Genomic DNA, 15,893 nt, shown 5'->3' on the forward strand with positions numbered 1-15,893 from the left:
TTCATGCCTTTTCTTTGACAAATAGCTAGTGAGGAATTGGCAAAGCAGCAAACTGGAGCAGTTGTGCCAAGTGTGGACTCAACGTAAAGCTGAGCATCCTGTATAGACGTCCTTTACCATAGCCCCCTCAGCATCAAGGAGTAAGGTAATTTGAGTATCTGGTGAAGATTAGAGAGGTTTCGTGGACAGGTCTGAACGTGGAAAGCACACTTGCACACTCCTTCAAGTCAGACTGCTTTTCTCCCTCTTATCCCTCACCGCTATTGGGAAAGAAAAGATGGGGCAGTCACGAGAAGCACTAACAGGAGTGCTGCCACTGGTGACACTGATGAGAGTTGAAAGAAGAAAAAAAAGTAACATAAGATAATGGTTGGACCATATGCCACAGGGACAGCACATTTCCAGGCCTACAGAAGCCACAAATCACTTCACTAAAGATTTTCAGGAGGCTGTGTTATAGAGCAGATACAACATAAGTAACAGAAGCAGCCTCCACAAGAACTGCTATTGTTTTATTCACCATGGATATTTATTCCCAAGTATTTTTTCTCCTCACCTACATAGGGCAAAAAAGTCCTTCTTGCCCAAGCAGTACCACCCAACAGAACAAACTTTCTGGTGTAACTTGCAAACTTACAGAAAGGCCGTGATTTCTAAGATTCAATGAAAAAATAATAACAAAAACCAGCCTCCTCTTCAGTTCCAAACCAGAACGACCCTTCTTAGATCTGACATCAGACTCACATGTGCACGACAGTAACCACATGTTTTTGGAGCTGATCTTTTTACCCTGAATTTAGTGATGTTACTTGGTTTTGCAGCTCTCCCCCCAGATGGAGCACAGTCACGCTGCATGCCAGCAGGGCTTTCCTGGACATAAATGCAGAAAGTTATATAGAGTTTAAACATCCTAACTCAGAGATAATACTACTCAAGTTTCTTTTACATAACGAAACTTAGGAGGTGTACACAAGCCACTAGTGTGCATTACAAGCACACATTTGGTGCAGTAATAAAAGATGTTTAAGATTCTTGCTTTGAAGCAGCCTGCTAGAAAACAAATGTTAAATCCCAAGATCATTATGCCATGTTAGTCAATCTTATCTGCATGCTCCTTTTACTAAATGCCTGCACCATGATCTGCCAGACCTTAGTTTATTACTGCCTGAACTCAAAAAAAAAAAATACATCCCATCTCATTTAAAATTTTTAATATTCTCTAAAAACATTTCAAATAGACTTCTTTAGCCATTAAGATTTACCTATCACTCGAGGATAACAGCAGCTAATGGTTATGGGCCCCAGTGAATCCCTTCTCTTCCAGGCACTCTGAACATGTTTTTAATTCACTTCAGTGTTCAGAAGTTCAGCTAATTATAATCTTGCAGTCATCGTCAGCAGCGAAGAATGACTGCACACAGACAGCTAACACAGCGAGAAAGAAGGGAATACTTCTAACCGTACCACTTCTCAAAGGAAAACCTTATTCCAAAAGCATTTCTCATCCAGCTAAAATTTAAGTGGCTCCTTGGCAGCGCTTGCATACAAGCTAGAACAGTAACCTTAATTCTGCACAGAATCTCTAGGTGCTCCTGTAATAAAACTTTTACGTGGGAAAACCGAAAACCTCCTGTCGCTTCATACAAAAAAAGGTCATTGTTTAAATGAGCCTAGAAAGATGGGTCTATTTTTGAAAATACAAGGTATTTTTAGCCTTTGACAGTGACAGGCTAAACTCTGATGGAAGAGGATGTGCCACTAAGAGTTTATCATAGCTCATACAACTTCAGGAACATGCACAGGATGTTCAGCCTTCTGATGCACACACACACACTGAGAATAAAATCACCCTGTATGCTTAAGAGTCGCATCCCAAACACAGGGAGGCATGCTCTGTTCTTCCAAGCGAGATCCATTTACACATATACAGACATTACACAATATTATATATATATGTGTGTGTGTATCATATAGCAATATAATATATACAATAAAAAAAAACTGTGTTTGTGTATACATACATATTATTTATTCTTAAACTCTGATTTGTAACACCTAGGCTTGCTAAAAACACAATACACAGTCTTGGCAAAAAAATAATCTGAAACATGCACATGAATGGCGGATGCTTAAATTTATTGGCCACACTTCCTGAGGTTGTAGCAGACAAAATAAGGGCCAACAGCCAAAAACTTCACGTCTGCCCCGGGTCACAGGACAGACACAAAGCAGGGTTCAGGTCAGATCTGCCACAGGCATTCAGTGCCAGGTGTGACATAGATTTAGGAGGTGATGGCCATGTCACAGCTACCTTATCTGGTGGGCATCATGCAAGAAGAACATTTTCCACTTACATCTCCTTTCCAAAGCCATCTTCTCAAGAAGGATGTTATGATCTCAAAATCAGAAAGTGATTTCTCCCGGAATAGTAAGTTAATCAGGAAAGAAAAAGGTCTTCTGCATTCCCTCAGATTTGTTACCAACATCCTTACAAACTTTCTGGTCCATGCCACAAGAGTAAAAAATAAGAACAGAAAAATAAAGAAATCCATCCCATCACCTCAAGGAAAAATATTGTCATGTAAGGATAACTAATGAGGAGGGGTGTAATATGTATGTGTAATATGTAATCCATACATTCAAAAAGTTATTAACACATGCCAAATACAGCTCAGTTTTACCATTCTTTCTGTTTCAAGGGTTGAGTGTCTGAAGGAACAGCAGCAGGGAGTGCACAGAAAAGGCTGCAAACCCTGAACCTCCCAGTGATACCAGACATACGGTAAGCAGGAAGAAATTGATCTAGCATTTACAAATTTACTCCTGAATCTTTTACAAGAACATTAAGGTTCCTATTAATCAAACAGCAACAGACCACTAGTATAGTATGGTCTGTGGTCTGATCCCCCACACACCATAAGGGTGTTATCTGCTTTACAAAACCAAACTCCTTTCCCTTTAAAAGTACAATACATCTGGTCTGCATGAAATTAAAAAAAAAAAAAAGGCAATCTTATTTATCAAACCAAGAACTAATATACCATCTCTGAAAAGCTTCATTCTGTACTACGTTATTAGAAGAAACATGGAAAAAGCTGCACAGAGCTGCACTATCAGCTGGGAGTACATTTTTGCATTAGAAATAATAAAACATTTGATCTCTTACCAATCATCCTTCTCCAAGTATAGGCATAATTTTATTCTAATCTTAACATCTGAATTGCCTTGTTTTGTTTTTAAGACCTCTGACTAACAAGATCAGAAATGAAAACAATACTCATATGCTGAAGATACTCTTCAGATCTACACAGCTAGTATTTCTGTCTAGGGTTGCCTTGAAGTGTTTCTCTGCAGAAAAAGCTTGCATATTCACTGAAAAGCTATTCATTACTGGAGTTACATTTGTTTCCATAAGCAGAGTGAAGCATAAACTTTTCAACACATTTCTCAGGAAAGCTACTATAAAAGAAAATAAAATTGCAAAGGAATAAATCATCTTTAATGGAGTCTTTTTGTCTCCAACAATTTCAAAAGTAGTCCAAAGGCAGGTTAATAAATATTAAGATATTTATTACCCATAGAGGGTCCTAAAATGAAGCAGCACACATTCACAAAGCATCCGTGTGGTCACTTCGTGAGAGGACTTGCTATCAGTAGGGGGAGCTTATTTGAGGATTTCACAGGAAAGCAAAGTTGTGTTTTTTGCTTAGAGGTTGTTTCAAAAAAGAAAACCAGCTAACAATAAAAATGAAACCAAGCCAAACCAAGAGAAAAGTTTCCTCTCACCAGGGCCAATATTCTGCCATCCACGGGATGAGACTCAATTTCTACATTCTAAGGCAATTTCCTTCAGAACAGATTCAGAAGAGATCTAACTTTAAGCCACATTATAAGTAAAACAAAAAGAGCATCACAGCAGGAGTTTGAGGAGCAGCACCTAAGACTTGCTACACAAATAAATAAATAGATAAATAAATAAATTTATGCCTTTAAAATCCACTCTTGAAATTGAACATTTTTTCTTCAGTAGCACTGCCAAAGCAAGACAGAGCAAAAACGATACCTTCGGAATTGGGACATAACCTATGGTTTTCTTAGCGACTGGCTTAAATTCGGACGCATTCAGATGTCCTGTCTGTAGCAACAGCCTTTCATTTCACTCTTTTACTGTGAAGCTACAGAGCAAGCAACCAACTGGAACAGGAAGAAACGGACAAGGGTCCCCCATCTCATCCCCAAATCAAAAGGCTGTTTATTTCTCTCTCTCAAGGACCATTCTGCAGCCAGGAGGAAACGCAGGGCCTCCAAGTTCTTTTGCTGTTTCTTTCTTTATTCCTGGCAGTACCAACACTACCAATACTGTCTAGTTCTTAATAACAGAGGCACACAAAAAGAAAAAAGCTTAAGCAACAACTTCATTTCAGCCCGGTCCCAAATTCAGCACAGCTCTGAACTTGGCTAAAAACTGCTGATCCTCAGAACAGGTCACTTGGTGCTGCCTGGCACATCCTAACAAATGTAGTTAGCAGCAAAAACTGGACAAGAAAGTCTTGTCTCTGCATTTTGTATAAGAAAGATTATTCTTCTGACTACGTACAGACTTCTTACAGATTATTTTAAAACAGCATCTGCAATATTATGTTTCAGATGTAGCAACATCTACTTTGGAGATGTTCTCACCTCCATTCTCCTGATGTATTTCATACAGATTCCTTTTAAACACAAGTGGATTTTGAAATAAGAACCTGCCTCTTACACTTCATCCCTACAACCTCACTACTGGTGAAAAAAAAAAAAAAAAAAAAAAGAGAACAGCAAAGCTACGTGCTGTCAGAAAAAGGAATTAAATTCACTCACACACTTCTGCAGCAGTACCAACAGCAGTACCAACAAAAAGCCTGTTCTCTCCCATTACAACCCATCAATGACCAAGTCTTTTTTGCCACTTGGTTATTGCTCAGTTTTCTTCAAATACTTCTATTTGTAATTAATTAATGACATGCTACTTTTATATTTGCATTTCTAGCTGAAAACATTAAAAATATTTAAACTTGGGTGAATCAGCTAGTGCAGGTAAGCAAGCATACCTAAAGCAAGACAACTCCTCAAGGTCTCCAAAATTCAGTAAAACTACACTGAAGCACTGCAGGTCACCACTCCAGGACACAGCAGAAGCAACCTTTATGAGCACCACGAGACCACAACGTGATGAAGTGAGAATATCAACATCAGTTCCCGGAGCTTTAAAAATGCCTAGGGATAATTAAACTACACAGAGAGAAATTATTTACCACAGCATGTAAGCGATGGAGGTCTCATTTGCAACTTCATTTCAACTCAGCTGGAAGATGAGATTTCATTTTCTGAGGACTACAATAATCACTGAAATGAACACCTCCATTTAAATAAAAAATATTTAGGAAAACTTCTTATTACTGTAATATTATCTAAAACTGATGTGACTCATTACAAAAAATAAACCAAGTTTATTCCTTTAGATAAACAAATCCTTTTAAGCTACTTAGCCCTTGTTTTCCTAGGTTTGCTGCAACCTCTTTTCACCTCAAAATCCGTGTTCCAGTGATCTCTTCAGTCTGAATGAAAATACACTTGTATAACTGAAATGAACAAGTCTGAATTAACTGAAAGACAGCTGATAGCTGTTGATAGCTCTATATAATGTAAAGAAATATGGATTAACCCCATCATCATCTCAACTCATAGTTCTCATAAATTCAAATTAGCCAGGGGCACATCTAAAAGAAAGTGTCTGGAACGAATGGTCGTTTCCTTGTAGTAAAGACGTGACCCTTGTGTAGCTGACTGTCCTCTATGGTGCAGATTTCCATGGCCGCAGCTGACAACTGTGATCATTATTACAGCAAAATCTCCTCTCTCAGCACTTTAAAGTGAAAGGAGAGGGAAAAGAAGATTTATTTTTTTTTATCATGTTTCCACTGGGGGACAGGGGACCACCAGTTTTGCTTCTAAATTTGATTGAGTAAGAAGTATTTAGTGATAGTGAAAAGAAAATATATATATATTAAAAAAAAAAAAAAGCACTTTAAAAACAAAATGGTCACAGCTCCATGCACTCACACTCTCTCACTTCCCTTACCCTGAAGGAAGTCAGTGAAGAAGGAAGTGAGACGAAGGGGTAAGTACGCTCCATCCCAGTGTGGTCTCTGCACACTGCTCTTTGTTGCTGCAGTTGTTGCAGTGCCAGAATTGCTGTCAGCAATCCATCTCACTTACCACAGAAGCACACAGAAACACAAGTGAGGCCTTGGAGGTTCTCTTTAAGGGAGCTTTCACATTCTACTTCAAAGCTTTTTACAACAATTATTTATTATCAGTACTGAAATTATAGTTAATATAAAGGGTGATGTTGAACACACTAACTAGACTTTACATTAAAAAAAGGTGGGGGAAAAAAAGGTGTAACCAGTGCTTGCATGAAGGAAGAAACAGGTCTGTTGAATAAATACTAAAAGCAAAGAAAAAGCCCTCCAGAGCCAGTCAGTGGTATAAAACTGAAGGATTTACAAACCTTTCTACAGGGGTTAGGACCAGTCTTCTCTGCCAAGTCCCAAACTAGAACTCCCGGCAGCATCACCGGGTCTTGTCTTGCTCAGCAGGAGGCTAGAAGCAACTCATTCCCTACATCCAAATGACTGCAGGCTACCCACTAAGGGCACTACTTTGTCTAGAGTGGAAATGTTGAAAGAGGACTCACGTGATTATTTTTTTTCCAGGTAAGGCTACAAATGCTGCTTGCATGTGTACATTAAATATTGAATAGTAACTGAATATGTTTCCAGTGCTCATGCAATGGTAGTTTATGGCTCAAAATGTTCCTCTATTTCACTGTTCTCTGAAACCAGTCTCTGTTCTGACTCCTGTTTGCATCCTGAGACCTCGAGTTACAGGGCTGATGATTGCAGACAGTAGTAAGGAAAAGTGCAAAGTCCTCCCTGAAATCTCTCAAAACATATAAAGCTCAGTATGCCCAGGTCCCATGATACTAACCCAAACACAGACGAGATCATTGTATGATTCTCCTTGTTTTCCTATCAGGATGCCAGATATCCACTACGCTCTAAAAACACAGATTACTGCACATATTAAAAAACTCCCCCAGATTACACCTTGCCTGGTATTATTCTATAAATGACTGCAGAAATTGGAGTTATTCATATGACCATCTACTTAGAAATTCTGTTCTTTGTAATGCTTACAAAGATTTAGCTTTTGAGACCCACCATTTGGTAGCAGAAGCTGCACTGTAAATACAAAAATAAGACTATATATTAAATAACTGACTTGTTTTCTCAGAAGACCAATAAAAAATACCTCAGGGGAAGATAGGAGGCAAGAAAGCGGGAAAAAGAGATCCTTTTCTCCTCCTTAAAAGGAAAAATCCCACTTAATTTCACAGAACAGCTGAGGCAGGACGGCACCTCTGGAGATCACCCAGCCCAATGCCCCTGCTCATGCAGGATCCCCCCCAGCAGGTTGCCCAGGACCATGCCCAGGCAGGTTTCAAGCAGCTTCAAGGATGGAGACTGACTCTCCACAACCTCTGTGAGAAACCTGGGCTTTACCACCCTCAATTTTTCAAAAAGAGCATCTCTGTCCATTTATTCAGATGGAACTGAATAGCTGAACTGAATGGGTATTCAAATGGGAACGGCCCGTAGACTCCTGGAATAGTATCTGTGTGTATGATGAAAATATGCTGACTATTGTAGGGCCTGAATATCACGAAAACTGTATGGAATAAGGGGTGGAGATTGTACTGGGTATACTGGAGGTATTTTTTCCAAAGTAGCCGTTGCTCAGCCATTGCTGGGCATCCCTCTGCTGGTGGTGCTTTTGCATCACTTGAGTGTTTTGTGGATTTGTTTTTTTTCTTCTTCACTTGTTAAACTGCCTTTATCTTGAACCACGTTTTTTTTTTATATTTTATTTTTCTCTCTCTTTGCTTTTGCTCCTCTGATCCTCTCCCCCATCCCACAGTGAGCAAGAGACTGCATGGGGGCTTACCTGCCGGCCCAGGTGTCCCCAGCACACCATCTTACCCACATTCATTCGGACACAACTCAAGCAGGAACATAAACTTCCAAGTTATATATGACAGAAATAACTTCTTGCACAGCATCGAAGTGAATGCTGCCAAATCCTAAATAAGCACTATTTATTTTCCCTGAGTTATTTCTGATGAGAACAAACAGAAGTGGTCTTTCTGAGGATCACGTACTGATGTGAGCTGAAGGCAAAATTCACCAAGCGTAAATGGGCAGAAACACTCCCACTAGTTGGAGAAAAACCCTGCCAATAATTTTTATGTGAGGTAAACTGAGCATGCCCATCCTAGGAGTTTGTTTATATGGACAAACTACCACAAAAGAAGGCAACGTATCAAGTCAAAGCAGCATGTATTTCTCTCTGCAGAGCATACTCACATGTGGTACTAGTGAGTGCCTTCGAGCCAATTTTAAATTCAGAGTACACAGATCCACAAACATAGCACACTACGGGCAATTTCCCCATGACTTTAGTGGAAAGTTAATGGCATAATTTTTTCCATCAACTCCTAGAAATATGTTACTAGACTTCTGAGATAAAGCAGGTTTAAATTTTGTTCAAATCCTAGCAAAAAACTCAGAAAATAAACAGCCAACCTCTGAGCATTAAATATTTATACTCCCCTCAGAAATACAGACATTTTACTTGCAGCAAGGAATGACAGTACCTCTCCTACAAGGAACAGAGTTTAATACAGGCTTAAGCAAAGTGCACGTTTCTGATCATCAGGACAGATAATATCCAAGTAACACAGCAAGGCTGACTCACAGAGAGCACTGCAGAACGTGCAGCTTGGCAAGTAGAGAGGAAGGAACAAAGGAAGAACAGCTCCAACTTATTTTCTTCCCTCTGAATAACCAAGCAACTTCATCACACTTACACCACACCTTGCTAGGATCCAAATGCTTAAAAGACTGATCAATACTCAGAGTTTCAGAGAAATCCCTTTAAATGATCATCTTCCAAAACCACAGAGCACAGCAGACGATGAACACGGAGTATACTTGCCAGCTCTCAAGACCTGGGATCCTTCTGCTACTGCACCTTCCTGGCCAGCATCAGAACAGACAGTGCAAACCAGTATTTGACTGTATGCGCTCTCAATCCCGTTATCTTTAGCAGCATGCTAAACTAAGCAAACAAGAACGCCTCATCAGTAGATTTTGCCTCCTGACATTCAATTCTGCCTTTCACTAAGTTCTATTCAGTAGCTATTTTTATTAGCTTTTCATTTTTCCTCTCAATAACAAGAAAGAGCATCAGAATACAATGCTCAGGACCTCCTGGAAGAAGAAGGCTCGAAATAGCAAAATTAAATAACTTCAGAGCTGGCTGCACTATGTTCCCTGGTGTATGAAGAACCACTACAATTAAATTGAACTAATTAGATTTTTTTGATCCGATAGCAAGGTAACATACTCAGGAAAAATGACAGACGAGAAGCTCCTCTGGGCCTCATGGCATTAAAACAAGTTCCTATTCTATCATTCAAGTATCCCAGCGAAGTCCTGCCTATCCAAAAGGCACTGATAACGTATCAAGCATGCTGCATCTGATCTGTAACGCTCCCCAAATCACCACTTGTGAAACCTCTCTGCCAAAGGCAACCTCTTTATAACTGCGGAACAATGTTTTAAATTGCAAACAATTTAAATAAAGCTTATTCAAAAATAAAGTTTATTCAGCTTTAGATATGAAAAGAAACACTGTTACCCACTCACCTTATATCAGCATTTCTACCAGGACTTATTAAAAACCAGTTTAACTAGCAGAACATCAACTCCCCAGAGAAACAGCTGTAGCTGCGATCTTCTGTATCCTCTCTCTTTCAGGAAAGCACCATTTTATGAATTTTATGCTTATTAATTAGCAACCTTGACCTGCCATTAGTGGTTGCAATTTAATAAAGAGAGAGAGAGATCTGCTTTATAAGGATGTTTCCACAGGAAAATGCTTTGGCCTACAAGAGCAGCGTGCCCTGTATCTTGCCACTTCAGTATCTACTTCTTATCCCTCCTATCCAAAAAGCAAAACTCAAAATACACCAAAAAAAAAAAAGAGCTCTGTTGAGGTTTACACTCCATTTAATTTCTGCTAAGATTTTGATTCTCCAATTACGTAAACCAAATAAAAACAGTCTCAAAAACACTTACAATGTAGACTTCACATTTCCTATGCACATGGTATTGAGAGAACGGTATTGAATTCAGCGACTGCAGGACGACTTGCATAGGTGTCACAATGGTTATTAAGAACTGTATAAATGCTATCACTGCTGATGGAGAACAGGAAGCTGTGTTTCATGAATGCATGCCACATTTCCATGTAGTATCCCACATCTATTTCATCTATTTTATGGATATTGCAAATTGCAAAGAAGCACTTTAATCTAGAACATGCATTTTAAGTAAACAGAAGAGTAAAGAATTTGTAACAGCTGAGTTTACCATCACATTTCCTACATCAAAAGACTTCTAAATATTTATTTGGTAACTCTCTGAAATCTGCTTCCATTTGGAAAACTTCTGAGTTGCACAAAGATAAGGCACAACACCCTGTAACGGGATATTTTCAGAACTTTATACCTGCAGTTTTTCACTACAAGAGAGGCTTTTTCCTGCCACCCACCTCCCCCTAGCCTTATTTCAGAACTCAAGCTAAGAGAGAAAACATTAAATGACAACTTTCTCAGTCTGAAGCTTAAGGGACAACCTATATCTGAAGGCCTACAAATAGTATAGCTGCTAGATGTTTGACGTTGGGTGGTATCTTGCTGATTTCAGAGCTGGTAATGAGAACAAAAAGCAGAGTAAGATGGGTCAGACAGGCTTTGCTGGTATCTGATCAACTATTAGCCACCAATACAAACGTTTTCTTCCACACATTTCTTCCTGAACACACCCTCCTGCTCTACCAGAAATAAAGGAGTTTTTGCAACATGAACAGCAGTTTCACAGTGCTCTATATTTCACTTCCAACATCTTTCCTAACAAAGAACACGACATTTTTCTGAAGACTAGCTGCATTCAACATCCAAGAGCAAACAACTCACAGGACAAGATGAAAATAGTACTAACACTATTGCTTGCAAGTAGAGAAAAGTTTAAAAAGGAAAGGATCTGGAAAAGATAGTATCAAAAGCTTTTCCTCCTGCTCCACACAATATGTTTGTGTGTGTTTTTCCTCCTCACTCAAAAGCTGATCCGAATCCAGAATCGCTTACTGACAGGAAAACAACACTGAACACCACACTAGCTGTTATTTACACAAAGATAAAACACCTTTTTACATTAATCCTTAAATTAAGAACACATTAAATTAGAAATTTAGGACCTTTCTACCCAAACTAACATCCCCACATTTAAAGTTTTTTTATAGTCTCATTTTTTTCCTCAGCTTCCTCCAGTCCACATGAACATTGCTCAACTTCAATACTGAAACTCAATTAGTCATTTAATTTCCTAATTTTTCTATTTTTGCACAATATAACATAAAAACAAACAGTGGAATAAATTTTATCTTGCCCTTGTCAAAACCCATCTCTCCCCCAAGTCATATACATGTGAGCAGAACACAAGAGCCACTTTGTTTTACTTTTTAAGCCCTGCACTTTCAAAAAGAACTAATGCTCCTCAGATGAAGCATGACTAAATAGATGAATTTGAATGGATATTTAAGATCCAAGGAAAAACAGTAAAAACAGATTTTAAATGCACTGGAGCTCCATTCCCTCCACCAGTATATTTACAAGTATAACCACGTGTCTGCACAAATTAATTCACCTGCAATTCCCGTAATTAAAGATATTAGCATTAATTCTGAAATTAGGTTTTCGATTTTTAGTAGGCGTAGTAGAAAGGAAATAGCTAGGCCACATTTCATTCTCTGAGCGTTGTTACAAATTGTAATGATCTGCTGACTTGTGAAAAAAATTCCCTCTGCAAAATCCCCAAGGGCTTCTTCCCAAGCCCCACATTGAGAGCAGATGGCCAGCATCAAGCCTGCAATTACTGGCCTGGCAGTCCCACAGATCGCAACAATATTCTTTTCTTTTTGGGGAAGCAGCTTGAGATGCAGACAGCTAGGTATCTTAGGCAACAGCACTTTCCACTAGAAATGTACAGACATTCAATATCCAAACGTGGCATACACTCCTTGCCTTAACTTTCACTTTACGTTTCCCTCTTTTCTCCTTTAACATTTTCTTTTCTACTACTTGAAGCTTCTCAAAGAAAGTGGCAGGATACTGATAATATCAAAGATACAGAAAAATTGACCATTGTTAAGTATTGCCAGATGCACAAACATCAGGAACTAGTTGCTGCTGCAAATTTTTTCCCTCTTTACTTTCTGTTGAGAAACTCCAAACACAGATTGTAACAGCGCTCTGCTGAGAGCATGCAAATGGACAGAGCTATTAGTTAAATGGTAACAAATGACTATCAAACTTGTGATTGCATCAGTATGTCATCCCTCTTCCCACCCACCCCCAACAACAGTTGTGCTGTTCTCTTCAGCCAGGAGAACATCTGATGAAAAGGTGCTGTTTCATTTCCTCTCCTTCCTCCCACCCCTCAAATGGGGAAGCAAGCCCTCAAAAAAAGAAGGGAGAAAAAAAAAAAGCAAAAAAAAAGCATGGTTTTAACTCAAATACTGTATCTTAAAATGCTATTCTGCAACACTTGGGTGAGTCAGCTTGTACACACATAGTGTATATGAGAGAGCTTCATACCCCTTACATTCCCAACAACAACAAAAAATAAAAATGCAGTAAGACTTCTTCATTAATAACCATTTAATATTTGAATTTCACATCAAAGAGCTTGAGTATTTGAGTAAAATTTCATTTTAGCAAACCTAGCAACAGATTAAAAATAAAAGTTTGTGTCAAGAAAGTTATAAGGAGTTTCTAAGGACAGCCTTTCCAACCTACAGATACAACAGGAAGGGGGAAAGGATTCCCTCATCTACAAAGCCTAACAGACTTAACTCGGCATCATTTGGACCTCCCTTCAGTGTTCACTCAGCACTCCTGTAGAGACTTCTGCCTCTTACAACGTACAGCATCCCTTAATTCACTTCTACTAATTCTCCCCGTTCTTCCTCATTTCAGCTGCCAACTCCCTGACACAGAAATGCACAGGAGAGAAGTATGCTACAGCCCCATTTTGATTTAGCTTACTCTTGAAAATCTTACTGGAATGTAAGTTCCCAAGAAGGCAACCTCAAGCCTTATTACTGCCTGGTTTCCTTCTCATTCGGCCTCATTTCCTATTCCCACATGCCCGTGGAGAGGGTAGCAATATTATGGAGATGCTGCTAACTTAAAGGCTGAACCCCTCCCTGACAAGCACAACTTTGAGTGATGATGATTTAGTCCAGACTGACTTTTGACAACCTTTACATACCGTTGATATGCCTCAGAGATCTTTGGCGATGTGTAAAAAGCCATGCAATAAAACAAACATATTTCCCAACAAGAGAGGACAACAATCCCATTTTCCTCCCAGTCCACTGAGTAAGCTTTCTCTGCTGAAGCACACAATAAACACCAGAAAGCACTGCCCCTTCAGCAATTGCCTTTTTTTTTTTTTTTTCTATTTTTACCAGTTGTTTACCAAGTGATGGTGTATGAGGTACTATTTCTCTGTTTAAATCTGGCACCTCTTGTAACTGCAATTCTCAAAAGATGGAACACAAGTACAGGCGCTGTGGCAGAAATGTAAGTGAATGCACACAGTTCATGCAGAAGTAAATTAATTAAACCTCACCAAAATAATGACTTGGTACAGTCAGCAAAACGCAGAACTGCATGCTCTCAGCTTTGGAAAAGCACCATTATTTTAGAAAACATACCTTTAAAACATTTTGGACCGTTTCTCTCTCAGAAACATCCAAGATTTGACAGTGTCAACTCACCTTCCACACTATCAGAACAGGAGGTACCAATCCCAGTGTCCCCGCTGTCGGAAGCTATACTGTGTCTTCTGACAGGATTGCTTTGACTGCTTGATGCAATGGCTGTGGACTGCCACGGGGATTCAGTACCAGGTAACCATCCCACTGAGGAATAATCTGAGCCTACAAAGAAGGAAGCCAGAAGTCTGTCATTACAGATACAGTACAGAAATCAACAACAAAATACTGGTCACAGTGAAAAATGAGCCCTGTGTTTCATAGTTCAGGTCTGAAACAGGTTCTGTGCCAATGTTTGTTTGTTTTTTTTTAAATAAGGTCCTTTTGCTAGGTGGAATCCTCCCAAGAAATCCAAGTAAATACGCTTTTACTATTTAAAAACACAGCCCTCCAGCTGTTCTTGCAATAACTTTACCAAGATTCTTATCATGTATTTTCTGTCCTAGAAACGGTTCTCAACTCACAGCAGGATTTTGCACTGCAAGCACTCAACTACAAGCAGAGAAATGAAGGTGTTCCAGCAACAGAAACCAGCTGAAGATTTTGCTGTTGGAACAGTCATTCCAACTGTACAAAACCCACAGGACAAAGGTGATAAGAAACAGCAATGAATTGGTTAACACTGGTGTCTAGAGCCCTTCACTCTGTTTCAGTGTTACCAAAAGCTGTCAGTTATCACACCAGGGACTACCACCTCAAGCAGGGATGCTGTGGCTGCACACAAGCTGGCTTTGTGAGACACCTATCCACCTAGGGTTACTTTCATTTTACTGTTTGTGTTTTGTTTTTTTCTTTTTAATAATGGTTAAAAGGTTTAAGCATGATTCTGAGCACCAAGTAAGTCCTCTGTTCAAGGAATTTTTCTCAGTATGTACCTATATTATAGTCAGTCCCAAGTGAAAATACACCACAGAGTACCATCCGAGAGAACCATCACAGCTTCCAACAACCAGCATCTAAACCCAATTGTTGTTTACAGGCAGAACACCGATTGCTGTACTTGGGGCTCCAGATCAGCAGAGGCACAGAGGCAACCCAGGAGACGAGCACAGCTTTCTATATAACCACACACGTCCACCCCCTCCAGCAGCACGCTTTGCATAACGCTTGCAGCAGGAAGTGACTCACCAAGAAGTATCAGTTCACATGTAAAGTCTCTCAGGCTACATGTGGATATTTTTAGGTCATTAAAATATTTTCAGCAGCGTCCATCCAAAGTCGTGAGAGCAATTTACCTCTGCAATGACATCTGCAGCTCATTCCTAACTCCAGCTGTACTTGGTTCACAGAAAACTAAGCAGAATCGTAGAGTATCCCGAATGGGAAAGGACCGACAAGGATGTAGTTTAGAAAAGGATGTTAAAAAAGGATGTAAACATGTATATATATAAGCACCCCACACACATTTACCTATCTTACATTTACTGATCTTCTTTCCTTTGACACATTTTTCTACCTTTTCTCCCTGTCTTCAGTACCTCCCTCAGTACCCCTTCCCCTTAGTGCTGGTGCACCAATGCCTTGTGCAATGTATTCCCTTCTCTTCCTCAAACTTCTTGCCTTTCCTCCTAAAAGCCTCTTAGCGCATAGTTATTCCACAGAGTTGCTTTCAAAAGCCCCAGGATCAGGTGGCTGAACCCAAAACCAGAGGCACCAGGGCCGGTGGGCCATGGAGAGCAGCCTGTGCAGAGGCCCAGCCGCGATCCCCTCGCGGTGCCACCACAGGCGCCACCTCTGCCTCAGCACCGAGCACACCGCGGTGCGGTAGCTCACACAGGGCTAGTGGGAAACTGGGACGCTTCTTCCCCGCCTGCCACCCGGCACATCTTTCACTGAACACTCTGGCTGCGTTGGGAGCAGTAGTTTTTCTCTGCCTCTCCCGAAATAGC

At 39.9% G+C, this 15,893-nt stretch overlaps 1 protein-coding gene across 5 annotated transcripts in view; it reads right to left on the reverse strand.

The window, feature by feature from the left end:
* CEP85L (centrosomal protein 85L) overlaps positions 1-15,893 on the reverse strand; it is a 151,675-nt gene that overhangs the window by 81,084 nt on the left and 54,698 nt on the right. For all 5 annotated transcript variants that reach the window (XM_084512327.1, XM_084512330.1, XM_084512326.1 and 2 more), the window contains one exon: positions 14,008-14,169. Coding sequence is in view for 2 of the 5 variants with exons in the window: in XM_084512326.1 (XP_084368452.1) it covers positions 14,008-14,169 (162 nt within the window). In the remaining 3 variants the exon portion in view is untranslated. The remainder of the gene's footprint in view (positions 1-14,007; positions 14,170-15,893) is intronic.

This window comes from Aythya ferina, assembly GCF_964211825.1.
Source record: "Aythya ferina genome assembly, chromosome: 3".
Taxonomy (NCBI): domain Eukaryota; kingdom Metazoa; phylum Chordata; class Aves; order Anseriformes; family Anatidae; genus Aythya; species Aythya ferina.